Source organism: Schistocerca piceifrons, chromosome 1 (genome assembly GCF_021461385.2).
Source record: "Schistocerca piceifrons isolate TAMUIC-IGC-003096 chromosome 1, iqSchPice1.1, whole genome shotgun sequence".
Lineage (NCBI taxonomy): Eukaryota > Metazoa > Arthropoda > Insecta > Orthoptera > Acrididae > Schistocerca > Schistocerca piceifrons.
The window spans coordinates 839,319,852-839,341,926 of record NC_060138.1 but is presented as its reverse complement, the minus strand read 5'-3'; the positions used below and the strand labels follow the sequence as shown (position 1 = coordinate 839,341,926).

At 44.5% G+C, this 22,075-nt stretch overlaps 1 protein-coding gene across 1 annotated transcript in view; it reads left to right on the top strand.

Annotated features, from left to right (window-relative positions):
* Positions 1-450: 450 nt before the first annotated feature.
* LOC124775542 (sodium channel protein Nach-like) overlaps positions 451-22,075 on the top strand; it is a 117,632-nt gene continuing 96,007 nt past the window's right edge. The window contains 2 exon segments of the mRNA XM_047250375.1: positions 451-545; positions 10,442-10,648. Coding sequence (XP_047106331.1) covers positions 451-545; positions 10,442-10,648 — 302 coding nt within the window.

Below are 22,075 nucleotides of genomic sequence, written 5' to 3'. Positions count from 1 at the left end.
GTTTTTTAAATTTTTATAATTTTACAAATGGAGTGACTGTGTGCCAAAGCGAGCAGCAGTGAGTTAGTACACGCATTTTTTGTACTAATGAGTTCACAATTTATTAATTACAAATGGTCACAACACTAAAATTCGGCTCGAAACACACACAGATGAATTCCACAATGCGCCGTAATTAAAACGGTGCGTTACGGAACAACGAAAAAAGTCTCGGTCTCGAGGTCGCTATGCTATCGAAGGAACTTTGACAACTGTCGATAGAGAAACTCTGGTCGACCGTGATGCATAAAATAATAGACAAGTGGTCCCAGGGCGCAACCACTTCTTTATCAGTGGCGGCAGGTTGGAGCGCTGGTAGCGGCGCTGAGCACAGAGCATGCGCACTGAAGTGGAAGCCGCGCGTCCTCACAGTACAAGGAGCCGCGGCCAGTGGCAGCGATAGCAACAGCGATGGCACAGGCGGCGCTGCAGCGGGTGGCCAGGGACTACCTGGAGCAGACGTCGCTGCACGGTCCGCGCTACCTCACACAGCCCTGTCCAGAGAGGTGAGTCTGGTGGATAGGCGCAGCACCACAGTCAGACACGGTAACGCTTCCCTATAGCCTTTTGCACGTCCTTGTGGCTTTCTCCATTCGTCGCTCCTGTTGCGACGGTACGACTCTTTTCAGTATACTCGTATATGTCAAAGAATTGGCTGTCAGCTACAGCATACATACAGACCACCTAAGCACAGACAAATCAGTTCTAAAATTATAACGTGAAATAACTCTACAGGAAGTCCATGGGGAATCGTGGATCAGAGCGCTCAACATTGTGTTTATCAGCATCCGCACAATTAGTGCATGAGATGAACAGGTCGAGTCACATAAAATGCACACGTGCTAAAAACCTACCTAAGATCACATTTGGGATAATATCTCCTGTTCTCGGATAGCTAAGGAAATCTAAGTATATGGCTGGTTAAAAATCCGGTGACAGCTCTCCAAAAATGACTGTCGTTGGTAATACGTAATTGCTTTTGGTTACATTATCTTTGTCAGAAAAGTCCCTTGACAGCTTTCTTTTAAACTGAAAATGGCACCAAAAATTATTCTAGCCCTATCGAAGTAGTCCCCTTAGCCATCTATACACGGTTGCCAATGTTTCTGGAAGTCTTGGAAGCAAGGAGGGAAATTTTCAACTGCAATGCTTGTAAGCTCGTTTGTCACAGACCGTTGGATGTCTGCAATACCTTGATGAAGTTTTGATTTCAGTTGCCTTTTCATTCTCGGAAACAAGAGAAAATCGCAAGACGAGAAGTTTGGCAAATATGGCGGATATGGCATGGCAATAACAGATTGTCCGGCCAGATACTCGGTAACAGGTAAAGCAGTATGGGGTGTTGCACTGTCATGCAGTAAGAACCAGTCCTGAGAATGCCACATGTTAGGGCGGCGACGTCGAATTCTTTGTCGCGAACGTTTCAAGACTTCGGTGTAAAGAGTTTCGTTCACTGTTTGATCTGGAGGAACTTACTCATAGTAAACTAATCCTTTTCTATCAAAGAATGTGATCGATATTGCCTTTGTTTTCGGGGGTTGTCATTTGACTTTTTTCGAGGCTTGTGATCCAGAACTCCGCCATTCAGACTTCGTCGCTTGGTGTGAGTGTCACACTGGTAGCACCAATCTTCATCCCCTGCAACAATCTTTGACACAAATGTGGGATCACACCTGGCTCTATACAGCACTTTAGCGGAAATTCTTCGTCTTTCCTCTTTCTGCTCGTCTATTAGTGCGTGAGCGACGAGTTTTGCATTAAGTTCCCGTTTCGTTAAACGTTCGCATGAAATCTTCTGACACACATCACGATTCAGCTTAAGTTGTTCTGACATCGGATGCACAGTTACATGACGGTCTTCTTGCAATAACTGCCTTACATGCCCTACGATTGCATCGACGTGTGCTGTAGACAGGCGAACAGCTCTGGTATCGTCTTGCACTGAATCTCTGCCTTCATGAAACCTTTTCTGCCACTCGAAAACATGACTTTTTAAAAGTGCCTAGTTTGCAATTGCTTGCTTAATCGTGGTCCACGTTTCAATAGGGGTTTTCCCGAGCTTAACGCACAACTTAATATTCATTCTTTTCTCACAATCAGCATCCGTTGTGTCACCGTAACTAATGAGCCAAGAACCCAAACGGTGTGTCGCTAAGCCCAGCCCTACCACCTAGTGAGTTTGCGCGGAAACGTAGCCAAGGTAATTTCAAGGAAGCACACGTACGAGGTAAAAAAATCTCGTTTCTTTTTAGTATGACAAACTCAGAAACGAAGAACATGTCCTAGAATTTTTCTGACAAAGAGAGTATATAACATTCTACAGAGTAAGTCAACAAATTATATTTCATAATTTATGTCAAAGAAACTTGGGCATTTTGGAGTGTGTCCTAAAAGGATGTGGACTTTCGGAAAGTGGCGTTTCTAATTTGGGATTAAGTTACTCCATAAGGAAAATTCAAGACTGCATAGCTATTGGAATACTGTACTGTTAGAAGAGATAATGTTAAGATAGTCCCAATTTGAAAACAGTAATAACAATCTTGAAACTATGTTGGGACCATAATTTGCAGTTTTCAGATTTGTACGTCTTCCAGCCATATTTCTCAGTCTGAATACTGCCTTCTTCGTATTTTTATTTGCCCAACACTTCCTTTTATTCCTATACATCTCCTGAAAAAATATAAAAAGCGAAATAGTGAAGGGGACCCAATTTTTGTGTGGTCGAAATTAGGCACCTTACCACTTAGCAGACATGACTGAACTTCCGAATCATGCAATGAATTATTGCGCTTCAAACATACGAGTTTCACTAAATATGACATATCACTAATAAACAACACTAAAATACCAAACTACTTACCATGCAGCTATCATACGTTGTGTCTACGAAATATGACTTCCAAATGCAATATATTAAGAAAAAAATCAAATGCGCGCACGGAATGATACTATTGGTGGTTAGTAGGACACTAAAGTGGCGGAAGCACAAGTAGTTCAGCTAGTTCCTGAATCGGCAGCAATGTCCAGGGAGCAAATATCCACCTAAATGTGTTCAAATGTGAGTGAATTCCTAAGGGACCACACTGCTGAGGTCATTGGTCCCTAGAGTTATACACTACTTAAACTAACTTATACCCATGCCGGAGGGAGGACTAGAACCTCCGGCGGGAGGGGCCACGCAGTCCGTGAGGTGGCGCCTCAAACCGCGCGGCCACTCCGCGCGGCAAAATATCCATCCGAGATTAGGGCACCATCTGAAAACAGAGCACCTTAACCTAACGATACTAAAGTGAAAACCGATTCAAGACGTACGCTTAAAATATTGCTACCAGACCAGAAAAGACACGAAACAAGAAGTCTATAAAAGATTTTTGGCTAATTATTTATACAATAACTGGATGCTCAAACCGTCACCTGTCACCTACACATACGATCTTCTGCCTAACAACTTAGTTAGAAGGTCAGATAAAATAAAACAAACATCGTAGAATATTTTCCACATTCATCTCATCACCACTAAAATTGAGGGAAGGTCTGCTGGTTAAAACATCTTCACCCCTCTCGTCATTATATAAACGATGCTCAGTTAAAATATTGTGAACTGTAATCATCACGTCACATGCTCCACAAACGCGCGGTTCTTCACGTCTGAGAAGGAAGCCACCATCAAAGTGCTGTGTCATATTCGAGGAAGCGTGAAGCAGACTTCAGCTTCTCTAACTGGCAGGAACCAGGTGAGCCCCGACGTTATAGTGCCTTTTGTTAAGTTCTCAACTATCAATTTCTGACTCTCTTCCTCTCAGAGACATGACGACCTTTACAACACTGACATCACGGCACACAGAGGGATAGGACATTGGTCTACTTTTGGAAGGGTCCATGCTTCCTTGGCAGCAGTATCGGCAAACTTACTGCCACGTCAGTTCGTATCGCAAAATCAAGTAAAGAAGACCGCGAACTCCACCGACAAAATTCCGGAGGTTGTTCACGAATATTTTCTGTGTGTTTTGGTAGAAGCGACCAGCGGTCTTAGTCATTTCGTGACAGATTAATAATATAGTTATTATGTATTCGTTACCTCAACGTGATTACCTTTGTTTATGTGAGAATGCCTTCACAACAGCGATAAGGGCTGTAATGTCCAATCATCAAAACGTACAACCTAAAACAGAATGTAATACAACAAACAACCTTCGTCTGCAACAGTACTGGTATGCCGTTGCCAGTGCTGTGAAAACAGCTCAGCATAACGTCCTTGTTTCGATCTTCCGCAGCTTTCAGTGAACCCACACACGAAGTATATATCGCCATCATTTCATCAGTAAACATACCCACGGTACTTCTGTGTATCACAGTTAACCACAATGACTGTCGGAAATCAGACACAATACAAAACGAGTAGTACTGAATGCAAGGTGGAGTGCGAAGAATAATATCGGCATTACTATGGCTAACAAGGAGTACCGTGACTGAATGGAACAAGTTTGTTTCTAAATAACACACAAAGTGCACTTCTGCACTCTTGAGCAGATTTTTCAGTACAATACAGAACAAAGAGAAACGGAGGTAAGAAATCAAACTAAGTGTAATTACTCCGTAACGATCTAACTTATACCATTTGTCCCTTTCACAAATGTACTCAGAAAATACCATGATAAATTTCCGAAATTTTGTCGGTGGGCTCGGGTTCTTCTGCAGAACAGTAACACATTTTAACATCGATCTTACAGCTCAAAAACCATACAGTTTTTAATGACTAGCTATCGAGCTGGTGGTAGACACAGTTAACCAAATAAGTCGCAGGCAAAGTTGTTACGTAACGCAATAAGCAATCATTTAAATTTAGACCGCTCGCCCCTCGCTCCCCCCCCCCCCCCCATACACACACACAAATGATAGCGCAATTACAAATTCCATGGATAGCACATTTACTTAAATGTCAACGAAGGCACATCCAAGTAACCCTGTTCAAATCATTTAGGTTTGAGTACCGATTCAAGAAAGTTAATGAAACAAGAATCATCGACTCGCATATTCGTTTGATCACAATTACCCGTACTTCTTAATAACATACGTATAGCAGTCAAAATATGTAATAATTTTAATATAATCATGCACTTAAGAAACAATGATTAGCAACAACAGTGCAACACCGCAGTTGCTTTTTTTTCATTTAAGATGTTGCCTATTGCAATGCGGCACGAAATGTATTTAGCAATTTCATAAATTTTACTAACAATTTAGCAATCAAATGTGCTTTTCTAGCAGTTCTTAAATTTAAAATGTTTCATCAGAGCAGAAGAACTATGTGTTGAATGGATAAATCATTCTCCTTGAACATGAGTTTTGTTTTATTACTTGACTTGAAGAAATCATTTTCATTGGCCTGACACTGCTGCAACTTGCATCCTCCTGCCTCGAGTTGGCGTACTTTTTGAACGGGTTCGAGCAGTTGCGGAACTCAGTAAGCAGCGGCCATTGTTGCCCTAAAAAAATCGGCAAAGATGTTGAAAACTGCTCCATGACTGATTTCCACTTTTACGCTATCCCCTATGTTGTGCTATGCCCTTCTTCGAGGACCAGGGCCTTCCTTTCCTTTGACAGTGTCATATTATTGTGCGTTGTTGCCGCACACGCCATCATCAACTAAGCGTAGATCGTTTCAGCGTTGTGTCCCTTCAAACTCAGAAAACCAACTACCACGCGGCACTGCTTCAAATAGTTCAAAAGGCTCTGAGCACTATGGGACTTAACATAAAAGGTCATCAGTCTCCTAGACTTAGAACTGCTTAAACCTAACTAACCTAAGGACAGCACACACATCCATGCCGAGGCAGGATTCGAACCTGCGACACCACGTGGTACTCCATTTTAGCAATGGGCTGCAGCATTTTTCAGCGATGTACTACTATACTTTGGCGTGGAGGTTTGGTGTGTACCAGAACTACAGACATGTACCTGAAACAAAGAAAAAATTAATTACATGAATACACTGACGGAAAAAAGTTGCACCACTAAGGAGGAGTTGCGTGCCACGCACGAAAGTTGGTAGGCGTGTTTCTACATCTGAAAGATAACGTCTATTCAAATATCGCGGTAGTCGCATAAGGGTGGCGCTGTTAGCGTACTATGAGGATGCAAATCAGGTTTGCTTTAAACACCCGCTGTAACGATCGTGAGCATCAGTTCCCTTTGGGGTTGGACGTGGTGAGTTGATGTTAGTCAAGAATGATTTTAAGGTGACAAAGACGCCATTATCAGCATCTCACCAAGTTTGATCGAAGTCGTGTAATAGGGCTGCGAGAAGCTGGATGTTCCTTCTGGCAGGAATGTATCCACTGTGCATGGCTGCTGGCAGCGGTGTCACGAGAATGTATGGTTGCAAGAAGACCGGGCTCCGGACGGCCGAGTGGAAGACGATCAAGTTCGGCGTATGGTTCTCACGCATCGTACTGCATTTGCAGCAGCAATTTTAGCAGCATTTGGCACCACGGAGACACAACGAATTGTTCCGAGCCAGACGTCCGTTATAGTGTATTCCTCTGCCCCCGAACCACCGATTTTTGCGACTTCAGTGGTGTCAAGAGAGATATCATTGTAGGGCAGATTGGAGATCTACTCTGTTTTCTGATGGAAGCTGGATCTTCCTCGGTGCCAGTGACAGCCGTGTGTTGATTAGGAAGAGGTCAGTTGCCTACAGTCTACCTATCTGCATGCTAGACGCACTGAACGTATAGAGTTATGGCCTGGGGTTCGATTTCGTATGACAACATACTGACTGCAAATTTGTATGTGAGTCAGCTGATTCTACCTGTTGTTCTGCCATTCATGAACAGCATTCCAGATGGCGTTTTCCAACAAATAACGCTCGCTACTCGCCGTTGTTGCAACCCAGCATACTCTACCAAGTGTCGACATGTTGACTTGGCCTGTTCGATCACCACATCTGTCCCCAGCCGAGCACGGGCATCAACGGACAACAACTCCAGCATCGTCCACAACCAGCATTAACCGTCCCTGTATTGACCGACCATGGAACTCTGTACCAGAAACTGACATCCGGCACTTGTAAAACACAATACTTGAACGTTCACCTGCTTGCATTCAACATTCTAGTAGGTACACGGGTTATTAATGTATCAGCATTTCACATTTGCAATGTCTTATCTCGCGCTTGCTTTAACCTGTGATCTTGTAATGTTAATTACTTAAATAGGTACCTACACAGATGTAGTGCCGAGTTTCATTACTGTACATCAATAATTTTATTATTATGATTTTTTCCTTCAGCGTATTTTTAGAGGTGCTAAGTAAAACTAAACAGAAGCGCCATAGAAGCTGGTATAGACATGCGTATACAAATACAAAGATATGTAAACAGGCAGAATACGGCTCTGCGATTGGCAACGCCTATATAAGACATGAAGTCTCTGGCGCAGTTGTTAGACTGGTTACTGCTGTTACAATGACAGGTTATCAATATTTAAGTAATTTGAACGTGGTGTTGTCGGAGCACGAGCGATGGGACGCAGCATCTCCGAGGTAGCGATGAAGTGGGGATTTTCCCGTACGACCATTTCACGAGCGTGCCGTGAATATCAGGAATCCTGTAAAACATCAAATCTTCGACATATCTGCTGCCGGAAAAAGATCCTGCAAGAACGGGACCAACGACGACTGAAGAGAATCGTTCAGCGTGGCAGAAACGCAACGCTTCCTCATCAACAAGTGTCAGCGTGTGATCCATTCAACGAAACATCATCGATATGGGCTTTCGGAGCCGAAGGCCCACTCGTGTACCCTAGATGACTGCATGACACAAAGCTTTATGCCTCGCCTGGGCCTGTCGACACCAACAGTGGAGTTTTGGTGACTGGAAACATGTTGCCTGGTCGGACGAATCTCGTTTCATATTGTATTGAGTGGATGGTCGTGAACGGGTTTGGAGACAACCTCTTGAATCCATGGATCCTGCATGTCAGCAGGAGACACTTCAAGTTGGTGGAGGCTCTGTAATGGTGTTGAGTGTGTGCAGTTGGAGTGATATGGAATCCCCTGATACTTCTAGATACGACTCTGACAGGTAACAAGTACGTAAGCATCCTGTCTGATCACCTGCATCCATTCATGTCCATTGTGAATTCCGACTTGCGCAATTCCAGTAGGACAATGCGAGACAACACAGGCCCGGAATTGCTACAGAGTGGCTCTAGGAACACTCTTCTTGAGTTTAGACACTTCCGCTGGCCACCAAACTCCACAGACGTGAACATTATTGAGCATATCTGGGTTGCCTTGCAACGTGCTGTTCAGAAGAGATCTACACTTCGTCGAACTCTCGCGGATTTATGCACAGCCCTGCAGCACTACTTCAGATATTAGTCGAGTCCATGCCACGTCGTGTTGCAGCACTAATGCGTGCTAGCGGGGGCCCTACACGATAGACAGGTGTACCAGTTTCTTTTGCTCTTCAGTCTATATGGATGTACTTCGTATTACTAAGTGGCTGAAGCGCATATTCCGGAAATTTCGTCCGGTCTTCCGGGAATTCTTTTCCGTATGTTTATTTATTCTCGTTCTCTAGCATTATATCGCATTTCCCCCATCCACTATATTGAAGATTCGTTTGTACAGCATAGTCACATTACGAACATACTCTGTCTGATGAAAAGTCTCTGGACATCGCTATGTAACGCACAACTGACCACCACGTGTGATGAGCGACAGACTCGCATTATAAATTGAGCCGGGAAGTATTGTGTTGTCAGTATAAATGCAGTAGTAACAGAATGGGCTGGTCTTCCGAGCAACAAATCCATCACGCACATTTGAGCCCTTCTAAAGCTGCCGAAATCATTAGTTGATGTGACTGCGAAGTGGAAACGCTACGTAACGAGTACAGCTAAACTAAAACAGTGCAGACCTCATGTACTGACGGACACGGACCGTCGAGGATTGGGGAGGGTGGCTGTAAAACACAACATGATATCAGCGGAGGGAATCACTTGTGATTCGGCCAGCAGTGCAACTTGCACAATGATCGTGCGTAGGGAGCTAAAAAGAATAGGGTACAATGATCGAGCAGCTCCTCATAAATTTCACATTTCTGTAGTCTATGCTAAGCGACGTTTGATATGTTGTAAAGAGCGACACCACTGCACTCTGGGTGACTATAAACAAGTGGTTTGGCGTGTCAAATTACGATGTGTCCTGTGACAACCCAATGAAAGGGTTTGGGTTTGCCGAATGACTGAAGAATGGTACCTGCTAGCTTGTGTAGTGCCAACAGTAAAGTGCAGAGGAAGTAGGGTTACAGTAAAGGTGTATTTTCCGTGGTAAGAGTGTGATCCTCCCATTGCCATTAAAAACGTTAAGTGCAGAAGGACATAAACAAATTTTGCAGCAATGTGTACCACATGCAGTAAAGGAACAGTTTGGAGACGATGATTCTTTTTGTGAGCATAAAAGTGCACCCTTTCGTAAAGCAGCGCCTGTGTACCAACGGTTTGCGAACAATAACACTTAACAAAAGGACTGGCCTGCACCCCAACTTGATCCCAATGGAACTCCTTTGGGATGAGTTAGAAAATCTACACTGGACCAGACTCAAGCATCCAACATCACTACCTCAACTGGTTTTGGTTCTTAAGGGAATGGGCTGCCATTGCTCCTCAATGACTCAGACGCCTCGTCAAGAATGTCCCCATCAGAGTTCAAGGCGCCATAATGGCGAAGATTGGACACACCTCATAATAATGTCCACTAATAGGTGTCCAGATACTTTTGATCAGATCATGTTTCTCACCGAGTCAAGAGGGCAGTCGTCACGAAGCTACAGTACTGTACTATAGATGGTCCAGTTGGAGGTAATGTGTCCTTGCTCTCCTCCGAGATGTGGGCCTGAGTAGCGCACACTTCCTAAACCACTACACCTACGAAAGTTCACCCGTTTCGGCAGATCGTACTGTTGCAGTGTCAGTGTCGAGTTCCCAGACCGAATCTCTCTCTCCGCATTGGATGTATTATGTTTTGACCCTTCCTGTCAGATTAAAACTGTTTCTGGACCGAATTCGAACTGGGAAGTTTTCCTTTAGCCGGCAATGCACTTAACGACCAGGCTCTATATGCATTACGATCCGCGGTCACAGCTTCTATGTTGGAAGTACTTCTTCTCATACTTTCCAAACTCCACAGAAACTCAGCTGGACTAGCACTCTTCAGAGAAATAAAGTGAAGCTCTATAGGCTGTTCGTAAATCGTGTTAAGCTACCTGTACGACATATGACAAGTGCATGCATTTGCGACAGGCGCAGACCACACGTGCTTTAGCTTTTAATAAGAGAGCAGCAGCAGAGTAAGTTTGCTGACGGTGACGGCTTTGGTGTGGCCGTGTGCCCTGCAGGCTGGTGTGGCTGGTGGTGCTGGCAGCGACCGTGTGGGGCGTGGTGGTGGTGATCGTGGACGTGTGGCTGGAGTTCATGCGGCGGCCCACAGTCACGACCATCGACTCGACCACGTTCCCCATCTGGCGGGTGCCCTTCCCGGCCGTCGCCGTCTGCAGCGTCAACAAGATGAGCCTCGCCGCCTCCACCAGGCTCGCCGAATCCCTGTGAGTACTCCACGCCGCTGACATCTCTCTGCGTATGAGGTGTCCCACTCGCTGAACAGATAACCGCGCCGGAAAATCTTAACAAATACGAGACGTCGCCCGAGTTTCCCTGGTGCTCTAACATAGCCATGCCTGAATGAAACTAGGGCGCCGCCTCGAAAGGTTTAAAATCGTGACAAAACTAATCATTCATAAGAACAGAATAACCTTCATCGTTATTGTCAGAATCTCTTCAAAACACTGCCACATTACGCTTCTTTACCGGTGTAATGGGAGGTAGCGTTGCTCACGTCCGTAGGTTTAACCTTAAAATACCCTACACGTGCCTCCTGGGTGGTGCTAATTGAGCAACAGTGATTACAGGCAGCCAGACTATCCATAGGATCTCCTGGCAATGACATATCAACTAAATAGCAGAAACAGTTCTTTTCAGAGCTCATTAACAAGAAACATTGGACCAACTATCAGACTCCTTCAACTGAATATCGAAAGCATTAGCAGGGCAAAGTGTGACTACCTGTCAAAATTTTTGCTGGACAACAATATCGATGTCGTCGCCATTCAAGAAACTCGTGTTTCCAGCGAAGAAATATTCCGGAGCAGAGGTCGAATTCCTGGATATTCTGCACTTGGTGTAACTTACCACGAGGTGTATGGAATTGCTACGTATGTCCGTAACAACATAAACGAAGCTTCGCTGATTTCTGTAAGTGTGGAGGCAGATATACATACAGTTGTCATACAATTGCACGGCATTACTATTACAAATGTTTACAAACCACCCAAAACAACATGGCCTGATTTTGTCCTACACACAGCAGAACATCCTGCAATTTACATAGGAGACTTCAATAGTCACCATGAACTTTGGAAGTACTCTCAAAATGATGAAAATGGGAGCATGCTTGCAGAATGGATCGAAGAGAATAATCTTCATCTAGTGTTTGATGCCAAAGATCAAGGCACTTTCAGGCCACCTGCTTGGGACAAGGATTCAAATCCTGACTTATGCTTTGTTAGCTGCAACGAAACTGGCTTTCCCATCAACACCACAAGGAAAGTGATAGATGCCTTTCCTCACAGCCAACACAGACCTGTAATAATACAAATTGGCTGCACTGTTCCTGTCATACGATCAACTCCGCATGATCGATGGAATTTCCAGAAAGCCGACTGGATGAAGTTTTCAACGGAACTGGATAAGACCATTCGATGGATACCTCCATCACATAATAACTATCAACGCTTCATTGGTGCAGTAACAGCAACAGCTAAAAAGTGTATGCCAAGAGGATACCGAAAAGAATATATTCCAGGATGGAATGAGGAAAGTGAAACACTGTACCAATACTTCCAGCAAAGTGGTGACCCAGAGATAGCTACGGAACTATTGTCCAGCTTGGACATGTCTCGGAGGCAGAAATGGGCAGAAACAGTCAAAACTATGGACTTTACCCACTCGAACAGGAAAGCATGGAGTCTTCTGAGAAACTGGGAGGAAGTGCACCAGCATGCAGAAAAAATTCCGAAGTAACACCAGACCAAATTGCTTCCCACATCATTACCACTTCAAGAGTACCTCCTGACAAGAAACATACAAGACATATCAGACGACAGCTTCGTGACCTTAAAAAGAAGGCATCTCCCTCATCTGAGTATACCCATCCCTTCACAGTTTCAGACATTGACTCTGGACTGAAGGACCTCAAACCTCTTAAGGCACCTGGATTCGATGGTATCCACCCAGAATTCCTGATCCATATGGGAGGAAAAGCTAAGAAATGGCTGGCAGAATTCTTCACTGACATCCTGCTGACTGGTCAACTTCCATCTGAGTTTAAAAAGGTGAAGATAATATCTGTTCTGAAACCTGGCAAACCCAGCAACAGGGTAGAAAACTATCGCCCCATTTCCCTACTCAGCTGCTGCTACAAGCTTTTTGAAAGGCTAATATATAACAGAATAAGTAGCGCTATCTTAGAGAACGTTCCAGTTGATCAGGCAGGCTTCAGACCAGGGCGTAGCTGCTGCGACCAAGTATTGTCTCTCACATCCTTCATAGAGTCAGGATACCAAATGAAGCAGAAAACATCTGTGGCATTTGTTGATCTAACTGCCGCCTTCGACACTGTGTGGAGGGAAGGCCTTATCTACAAATTTCTCCGCATCATACCCTGCAGAACAATGGCTCGACTGATTAAAAGCATGCTAAGTGATCGGAACTTCCAGGTAATCACTGGAAGCAACATAAGTAAGGAGAGGAAGCTGAACAACGGATTGCCTCAAGGATCAGTTCTCTCACCCTTACTGTTCAACCTATATCTATCTGATCTACCTGACACTTCGTCCAGAAAATACTGCTATGCCGATGACCTGGCTCTAGCCGTCAAACACTAGGAAATGAAGACAACAGAAGAGATTTTAGCCAATGACCTGTCTGCATTAGACAATTACTTCAAAATCTGGAGACTCCAATCCAGTGTGAGTAAAACAGAAGTGTGTTGCTTCCATCTAAATAACCAGTTGGCGAACGTAAAACTGGAGGTAAGTTTCAGAGGCAGAATTCTTCATCACAACTGGGACCCAAAATATCTTGGTGTCATCCTGGATCGTACACTATGCTTCAAACAACACCTTCTTAACTTAGCTCAAAAGCTGAGGACTCGAAACAACATCCTCCATAAGCTATGCGGAACTACCTGGGGATCTTCAGCAACCACCCTGCGAACTTCAGCTCTGGGCTTGGTATACTCAAGTGCTGAGTATTGTGCACCTGTTTGGATGAATAGTCACCATACAAGGCTTGTTGATACCCAGCTGAATACGACAATGCGCATAATATCTGGCACAATCAGATCTACTCCAGTTTATTGGCTTCCACTGTTAACCGGTATAATGCCTCCTGATCTACGCAGATGTACTGCCCTTATGAGAGAATTCCACAAGATCTCCAGGAATTCTAACCTACCCGTGCATAGCGACCTGCCACTTTTAAATCGCAAGAGACTGAAATCACGTCATCCAACTCTGTGCGATGCTGCTGACATGGTTGCTAAGAATTTCAAACCTCTTGAAGAATGGAAAGGTCGGTGGGAAGCAGTGACAGATGTGCACCTGCATAACATCTTCTCAGGTGCTAAATTTCCAAGTGGATTCGACTTACCACGCAAGACGTGGTCTACTCTCAACAGAATCCGTACCAGCCATGGGCGATGCAGGGATGCTCTCTTTAAGTGGAACAAGCTGCCTGATCCAGCTTGTGACTGCGGGGCTCCATGCCAGACTGTTCACCACATTGTCAGTGAATGCAGGATTCGAGCCTATCACGGCGCCAAAGAGGACTTCCTGCTAGCAACTCCAGATGCAGTGCGCTGGATTGAAGGACTGGATATTCAGTTGTAAAGACAAACTTAAGTTTCTTGTGTGTCAATATGTACATATGAATATGTAATTTCATGATATGCCTGTATTAGCCATACGCTAAATAAATAACCGGTGTAATGCTGTCACAGCCACCGAATTCGTCCCCAGGACCATAAAAACATTGATTCTTACAACCATCCGGATTCTCACTGGGAAGATGTGATCAGCCATCCCGAAAACCCTCGAAAGTATTTCAGATTCATCTATTTGCCTGCGTTTTCTAAACAGTGTCATCTATAAAAGTAGGAGTAACTTCGATACGAAAATAATAACTGTTTGAAATGTATAAAACATTCTCGGACTTCTTTGTCACGTCAGTTCAGGATAAAACCCTCAAGGTTTCGACTATTACCTACGCCGTCTCCTTCAGGGGCAACTGACCGCCAAAACTGCTTCTGTGGTGGCTTTGCATAGCCAAAAGACAGCTTGTGATTGGTCGGTAATTACGTTATGCTGTTGCAGATAGCGCCAACGTCTGTGCTGGTGGTGCCACCGCTCCCACCATAGCGTAAACATGGCGTCGAATATCTCTGGTTCTTCTCTGCATCGAGAACTCGGTTCCATGCACCGCTAAGCTTACGCATGCTGTCACGGTGGAAGATTTCCTCACACTTTCTTATTACCACAGAGTCTCAGTATACAGGAGCCTAGGATAAACTTTTGCATCACCAAACAGTATTTTATGTCTGTGAAGCTGTGCTCACCAACTGCAGATTTATCCAGTTCTCCATTTTTAATATGGCGCCAATGTTCTGCACAGCGTCGGAAATGGTGCTGATGGACTGACCGATGTGATAGCTTCCGCACTCACAAGGAATGCTGTAAATTCCAGGATTCCCGAGGCCGAGACTGTCCTTAACAGGGAGTAGCATCTCCTTTATCTCCATAGGAGGTCGGAAAACAGATCTGATACCTCTTCGTCGCAGGACTCTGCCTATTTTGCTGCATGTAGCGCTACAGAAGGGAAGGAATGCGATCGGCGGCTGATCACGCGAATATTCAACGTTTTCATGTTTCTTTTTTTGGTGAACGGTGACTTCATATAAGGTGACCCATAGTCGATCTTTCGGAACACATACTTCACATGATTCATATAGGAATCCAAATGATCTTCGTCAGAAACAGTTTTTACGCCGCGTACCAGCGTATTTAATACCACTCTCTTCTGTACCCGATGGCGAAAACTCTTGGTGCTCAGATATAAATCAGTGTGCGCCGGCCTGCGGTAGACTGAGTGGCGGAGACGTCAGTCCAACTTTCGTTGTACCAGAACATCTAAAAAGGTAGCCTTCCCTCTTTCTCTATCTCGACGGCGAACAGGATGTTTGGGTGCTCGAGATCTTCTACGCCGTGTGACCATACCATAAACGTGTCGTCAACGTAATGATGAAATGAAGATGGACGAAAGGGAGCCAAATCTAATGCAGGTTCCTCAAAATGTTCCATACAAACGTTGGCCTTTACTGGAGACAGTGTACCGCAAGCCGACGCGCATTGATTTATATCTTATCGCCCGGAATTTTCACCAACTAGTCCAGAAGGAAACACCTTTAAATACAGTAATATACGGAGCAGAAACTGTTTGTCACGAAGATCACTTAGATTCCAAAATTAATCATCGGACGTATGTTTTCCGAAAGGACGGCAATGGGTCACGTGATATGAAGTCAGCGTTCTCCAAGAAAGGAAACGTGAAAATGTTGAACATTCATGTGATCAGCCACCCGTCGCATTTCTTCCCTTCAACGGCGCTACATGAAGCAAAACAGGCAGAGTCCTTGGAAGACGATGTATCAGATCTATTTTCCGAGCTCCTAAGAAGGTAAAGGAAACGCTACGCCCTGTTATGGACAGTCTCGACCTCGGGATTCCTGGGATTTACAGCATCCCACGCGAGTGCGGAAGCAATTACATCGGTCAGTCCAATAGCACGGTTTCTGACCGCTGTGCAGAACATCAGCGCCATATTAGAAATCGGGAACTGGTGAAATCTGCAGTCTCTGAGCACAGGTTCACCAACAAACATGAAATACTGTTTGGTAAAACAAAATTTTTGTCCCTGGCTCCCATATATTGGGACTCTATAATTAAAAAGGCTTTAGAAATATGAATGTGTGAGATAATCTTCAACCGGACGGCCGGATATAATCTTAGCGGTGAATGGAAGCGAGTTCTCGATGTTGAGAAGAGCCAGAGAAATTCGTCGCAGTGTTTACGTTACGGTCGGGCATGTGGCGCCCCCAACGCAAACGTTTTGACACTATCTGCGACTGCATGACGTAATTACTTATCAATCGAAGCCGTGTTTCGGGTGTATAAGGCCATCGCAGCAGTAATTTTGACAGTCAGTTGTTCCTGACGAAGACGATGGAGGAAATCGTCGAAAGCTCGAGGTTTTACCCTGATCTGACACGGTTAGAAGTCCGAGAATATTTTATAAAACAGTGCCGTCGCTAAAGAATTCGTTCTCAAATGTTTAAAATATCAAAATAAGATAAAAGTACATTAAGATAATTAAGTTTGATACACTGTCTACTGGTAAAAACATCTAAATAGACGACGTAGCTAAAATATATCACAGCAGGTGGCTTCTAGAGACAGCGTGTAGAAAATACGAGTTATTTCGAGATCCCTCCGCAACGGATGGCGCGCGAGACACGAGTAAACTCAGAATCCGCAATGTGTTATTACAATCACATATTGCGAAACGTCGAATATACTGTAAAAGTTGTTGCCTCAGTGATCTCTTAGATCTTCACAAAGCCAACCACTTCGTATTTTCTACTCTGTGCATGTCATCCGGTGGCATCGAGAGACAGAGAAAAAGCAAACTAAATTCCCCCTTCAAAAACGAAACAAAAAAATAAATATACATGTCATCCAGTGACATCGAGAGACAGAGGAAAAACAAACTTAATTCCCCCTTGAAGTTTTTGAGCAGGATTGCCACTAACTATTATTCTCTGTTGTAGTGCACATTGTTTAGTACATAGAAGCTAATAATTTTTTGCATAGTATGTAATGGGTGCTGCTAGAAGACATCTGTATTTGCATATGTCTATATTAATGTTTCACTGGCAGTCTCCTAGCACGTAAACCAAGACTCACCAATAAGTAAATTGTCGTTATCGCATTCCTCGCAGCAGGAAGAATAAGTTTACTGGTTTTAAATGGGAACAGCCGTTTTTGGTAAAGAAAACAGTTTATCCATTGTGTAACACCGAATGGGTTTTGAGACAAGCGTTATTACACGTAGATTTGTTCTGCATGAGTGTGGCATGTAGCTGATTTGTTGATAGCTCTCATTATTTTGGTACAATTGGTAACCTCCCAAATCATTTCGTTTGCAAAATCCAGCAACCACTATTCAACGTCCTTCAAGAAGAATGGAAATAAATGTTGTCTTAAATGTATCATAACATTTGTAACGAACAGTAATTAATGGCCAAAGAGTTTTGATTACTTAAGGTACGTATCAACGCATCCTTTAGGCCGAATTTCTAAGACAAACTGGTTCCAGGTTTTATCGAGATGTGCATCTTGAAGTAAGAAATCTCACACCCAGCGAATGGTCCCAAGTCAACCGATCACTGTTAAACATTCTCGTCGGCTATTGAAACCAGGGTCGGTACCTCACCTACAGACAGCTCAGAGCGAGGAGTGAACACTGTTGTAGTGCTTGCAGCAGAATAATACAGTGCGGGGGTGGTGATGTAATTCTTGTTTTCTGCGTACAGTCGAATACACTAATCACACAGGTACGGAGGCGAATAACTGATAAATCACTCTTATTTTCCACACCTCTCTTGATGAACGGGTACCAGAAAGATGTCGCTTGGGTGCGTTTGCTTACTCAGTGGCTCGAACGAATAATAAATAAGTGGACTAAATCATTTGGGGCGAAGTCTTTATGGAAATAGTTTGTCTTTTGTTTCTTATGATCTGTGGCTCACGTGTCTGTTTTCTGTACTTCTGCGTTGTACTCTTGTGTTTCTGTTGTTAAGCATTAACGAGGAATGAAAAAATGGTTCAAATGGCTCTGAGCACTATGGGACTTAACATCTGAGGTCATCAGTCCCCTAGAACTTAGAACTACCTAAACCTAACTAACCTAAGGACATCACACACACCCATGCCCGAGGCAGGATTCAAACCTGCGACCGTAGCAGCAGCGCGGCTCCGGACTGGAGCGTCTCGAACCGCACGACCACCGCGGCCGGCAACGAGGAATGAAAGAAAGGAATAAGGCGAAACCGGTACCAGCGCATTCCACAACTCTCGAATAGCAACACGGCTATGATGCACGGTTGACCACCAACAGTGCCACACGTCGGCTCTTTTCGGGACGTTTCGAAAGGGTTTGGAATCGATGCTAGGATGATGGAACCCAATCTGGTGATCAGATACTTTATGTCACCGCCTTTTTTCCTATCTTGATAGACGAATAATGGTGACGTAAATTTCCTTCGTCATCAGGGGTCGACCTCGCAACGTCAATGTCGCGCGCTACTATATATGGTAGCGACGTCGAGCACGTAGTCGTGTCTAGTCGTTGACGGTGAGTATAAAATACCAGAGCCCGCACTAATGATATATTCATCCGCTCATTTGAACACGGCTGCGGAAACAACATAAGAAGTTGTGCTCATCTAGCTGCATGGCCGTAATATCATTGGTTATTCAGTACGTTGGAGCACTTTCAAGTTCACATTCTTCACCGCTGAATAGTAAAAATGCAAAACCTGAAGAAAAAGAATGAAGAACTTTTACTTGCAATACACTAATTAAATCCTCGTTTATTGCTTTAGAGTGCCTTTAAGGCCTACAGCAGAAAACAGAAAACAATAATCAAACTACGAAAGGAGAAAAAACAGCACTCTATAAAACACTATAAAAAGGCACGTTGCAAAAAGCACAATATAAAGGAGGTTAGTGAGTCACAACAGAGGAAATACTTGCTGCAGATGGTAGTCGTCGTCGCCCGTCTCCAGCTTCACCTCCCACTGCTGTCTGCTCTACTTAATTACGGGCTGTTAATGATCGTTCAGTCGCCCCCATCGACATTCCCTTGAGTGCTTTGTAGCAGTTTAAGAATGGAGGACTCCGTATGGGAGGGATCTATCCGACGTGGTCAACCTACTATACAGTTTTGTGACCTAATACTCGGCCAATGTATGGCTTTTCAACCCGCTGGTACAGGTAGTCTTTCGATCTTTGTTCGTTTCCCATTTACCTTCTGCAGTATTGAAGACGGATCCACAGATCATGCGGCTGGTGCTTATGATTCGTTGATGCACTTCCTTCGTTTCGTCACTTTCATTAATCCTTAGGGAACGCCGCTACCGGAATTCTTGAACTCGTTCAAAGGCACACCCTTTAATGAGAATGGAAGGAAAAGGTGCTTGACGGCGTGATACTTCGAGACATTTGGTTTTATCCTCACTCATCACTATCCCAATTTTCCTCGCTTTGTGGAGAAATACGAAGTATCAACGCATAGTTACTCCAGGGTGTCACCAAGCGTCACAATACCGTCAGAAAATGGTAGGAATGTGTCTGTTCCCATCATCTCCAGTTCTCTGATTCTACCGGTGTCACGGCTTACTTTTTCCAAGGCCACGTTGAATAGAGCTGGTACCAATGGATCTCCTTGTCTCAGTCCATTTCGAATTGTGAATAACGGCAACAAGTTGACACAATACCAAGCTGCAATTAGTCGGATGCATGTCAATTGGATGTGAAATTTCTCTAACGTCTTCGATAACATGAAAATACAATTTAAGACAAAAAAAAAGACAAAAATGAAAAGAAAAAGAAAAACGACGGGCCACGAGTGAATTATCCAATGGGACGGAAATTTGTAGATGAAATGCTACGAAATGAAATGGCCATCACTGCTGGTTGTCGGGCCGTAGACTCTAAGACAATGTAGAAATAGAGGACAGCACACATGTTCTGCTTTGTAGCTGAGCGGTTAGCATATCTGACTGCCTCGTGGCGTACCTGTGTCCACTACCCTGGTACCTCCACCGACTTTTCCTTGGTGGGAGGACTGGAAGGGGATTCACCAAGACTCGTGATACCAACTGACCAGCTACGTAAGGCAGAAGTATCGGTTACCGGGCCCGGGAAGCTGACAATTGCTGGGAGACCGGTTTGTTGACCACATATCCGTCTTTAACGCATCCGAATGACGCCAGTTGCGGGGGATGGCACAACGACCGGTCGGTACTGAATGATCTGACAAGCCCGAATAGCGAATTGCGGGTGAGAGTAAGGTTAGCATCCCAACGCTATCCGAGACATCTCCAGACACGTCTTCGCTGGCCATCGAAGCTCACATCGAAGCGGAACTCATCACAGAAGACAATCCTACTCCAGCCGATGAGATTCCAGGCCAAAGACGTGTCTGGAGACGCCCCAGAGAATGGTGGAATACCAACTTAACTGTCGCCCGCCATATGGCCCGACAGCCTGGGGTGACGGTCTGACGTGTTATTTCATCTCAAAGCAGAACCCTTTTCGTTGTTATTCGCAGCACCCTTACACCACAGCGGTACGTCAACGATATTCTACGCCCAGTTTAATCGCCGTTCTTGGCAAGTTATTCTCGGCTTACACTTCAGCAAGATAATGCCCGCCCACACACGGTGAGAACTTCTACTGCTTGTTTTCGTGCTTGCCATACCGCACCTTGCTCAGATATCTCCCCAACTAAGGACGTTCGGAGCGTTATTGGCTGGGCCCCTCCAACCAGCTAGGAATTTTCATCATCTAACACGCTAATTGGAAGTAGTTTGGCAGGATATCCCTCAGAGGACATCCAATAACTCTGTCAGTAGGTGGCAAGCCGAATAACTGCCTACATAAGGGTCGGTTCGGGCTTCGCACTCCGCCACCATTTAAATTTTGAATGAAAATCATTAGCAATGGTGGCCGAAGGCTTCCGGCGTAAGAAGTCACCCCCATTCACCTAACGGCCTTATCAAAGAGGACAGAGAAGAGGAGAGAGGTACAAGGCATTCTCTTGCCCTTGGGGTGAGAAACTAGCTTAGGCATAAGAATCAGCAATGATCAACAGTATGAGGATGTAGAAGGCAGTGGACACATAAAGTATATCCAAAGGCAAGTGTCATGGTGATCTCGCCTTTAGCAAAAGATTCCGGACTAGTCCCCCATTCGGATCTCTGGGAGGAGACAGCCAAAGGAGAGGGGACGATGAAAAAGAATTGAATAACCAATGAAAAGATAACCTCCTCGAGCCGGGCAGTGGAATGTCAGAAGCTTGAATGTGGTAGGGAAGCTATAAAATCTGAAAAGGGAAATGCTAAGGCTCAGTCTAGATATAGTGGGAACCACTGAACTGAAATGGAAAGAAGACAAGGATTTCTAGTCGGACGACTATAGTGTAATATCAGCTGCAGCAGAAAATGATATAACGGGAGTAGGATTAGTTATAAATAGAAAGGTGGGGCTGAGAGTGAATTACTGTGAACGGTGATAGGGTTGTTCTCATCAGAATCGACAGTATACCAACACCGACAACGACATTTCAGGTGTGCATGGCGACGTCGCAAACTGCAGATGAACTGATAGAGAAAGTATATGAGGATATTGAACGGGCAGTTCAATACATAAAGGGAGATGAAAATCTAGTAGTCATGGGGGACTGGACTGCGGTTGTAGGGAAAGGAGTAGAAGAAAGCCTGACAGGAGAATGTGGGGATGGTACAAGGAATGAGAGGGGAAAAAGACTAATAGAGTTCTGCAATAAATATCGGCTAGTAATAGCGAATACTCTGTTCAAGAGGTGGTAGGCTTGGGAAAAGGCTAGAGATACAGGATGACTTCATCATGGTCAGGCAGAGTTACAGAAATCAGGTACTGGATTGTAAGGCGTACCCAGGGGCAGATATAGACTCAGATCTCAATTTAATAGTGATGAAGAGTAGAGCGAAGTTTAAGAGACTATTATACCCAGATAATAATAACAAAATATCTAAC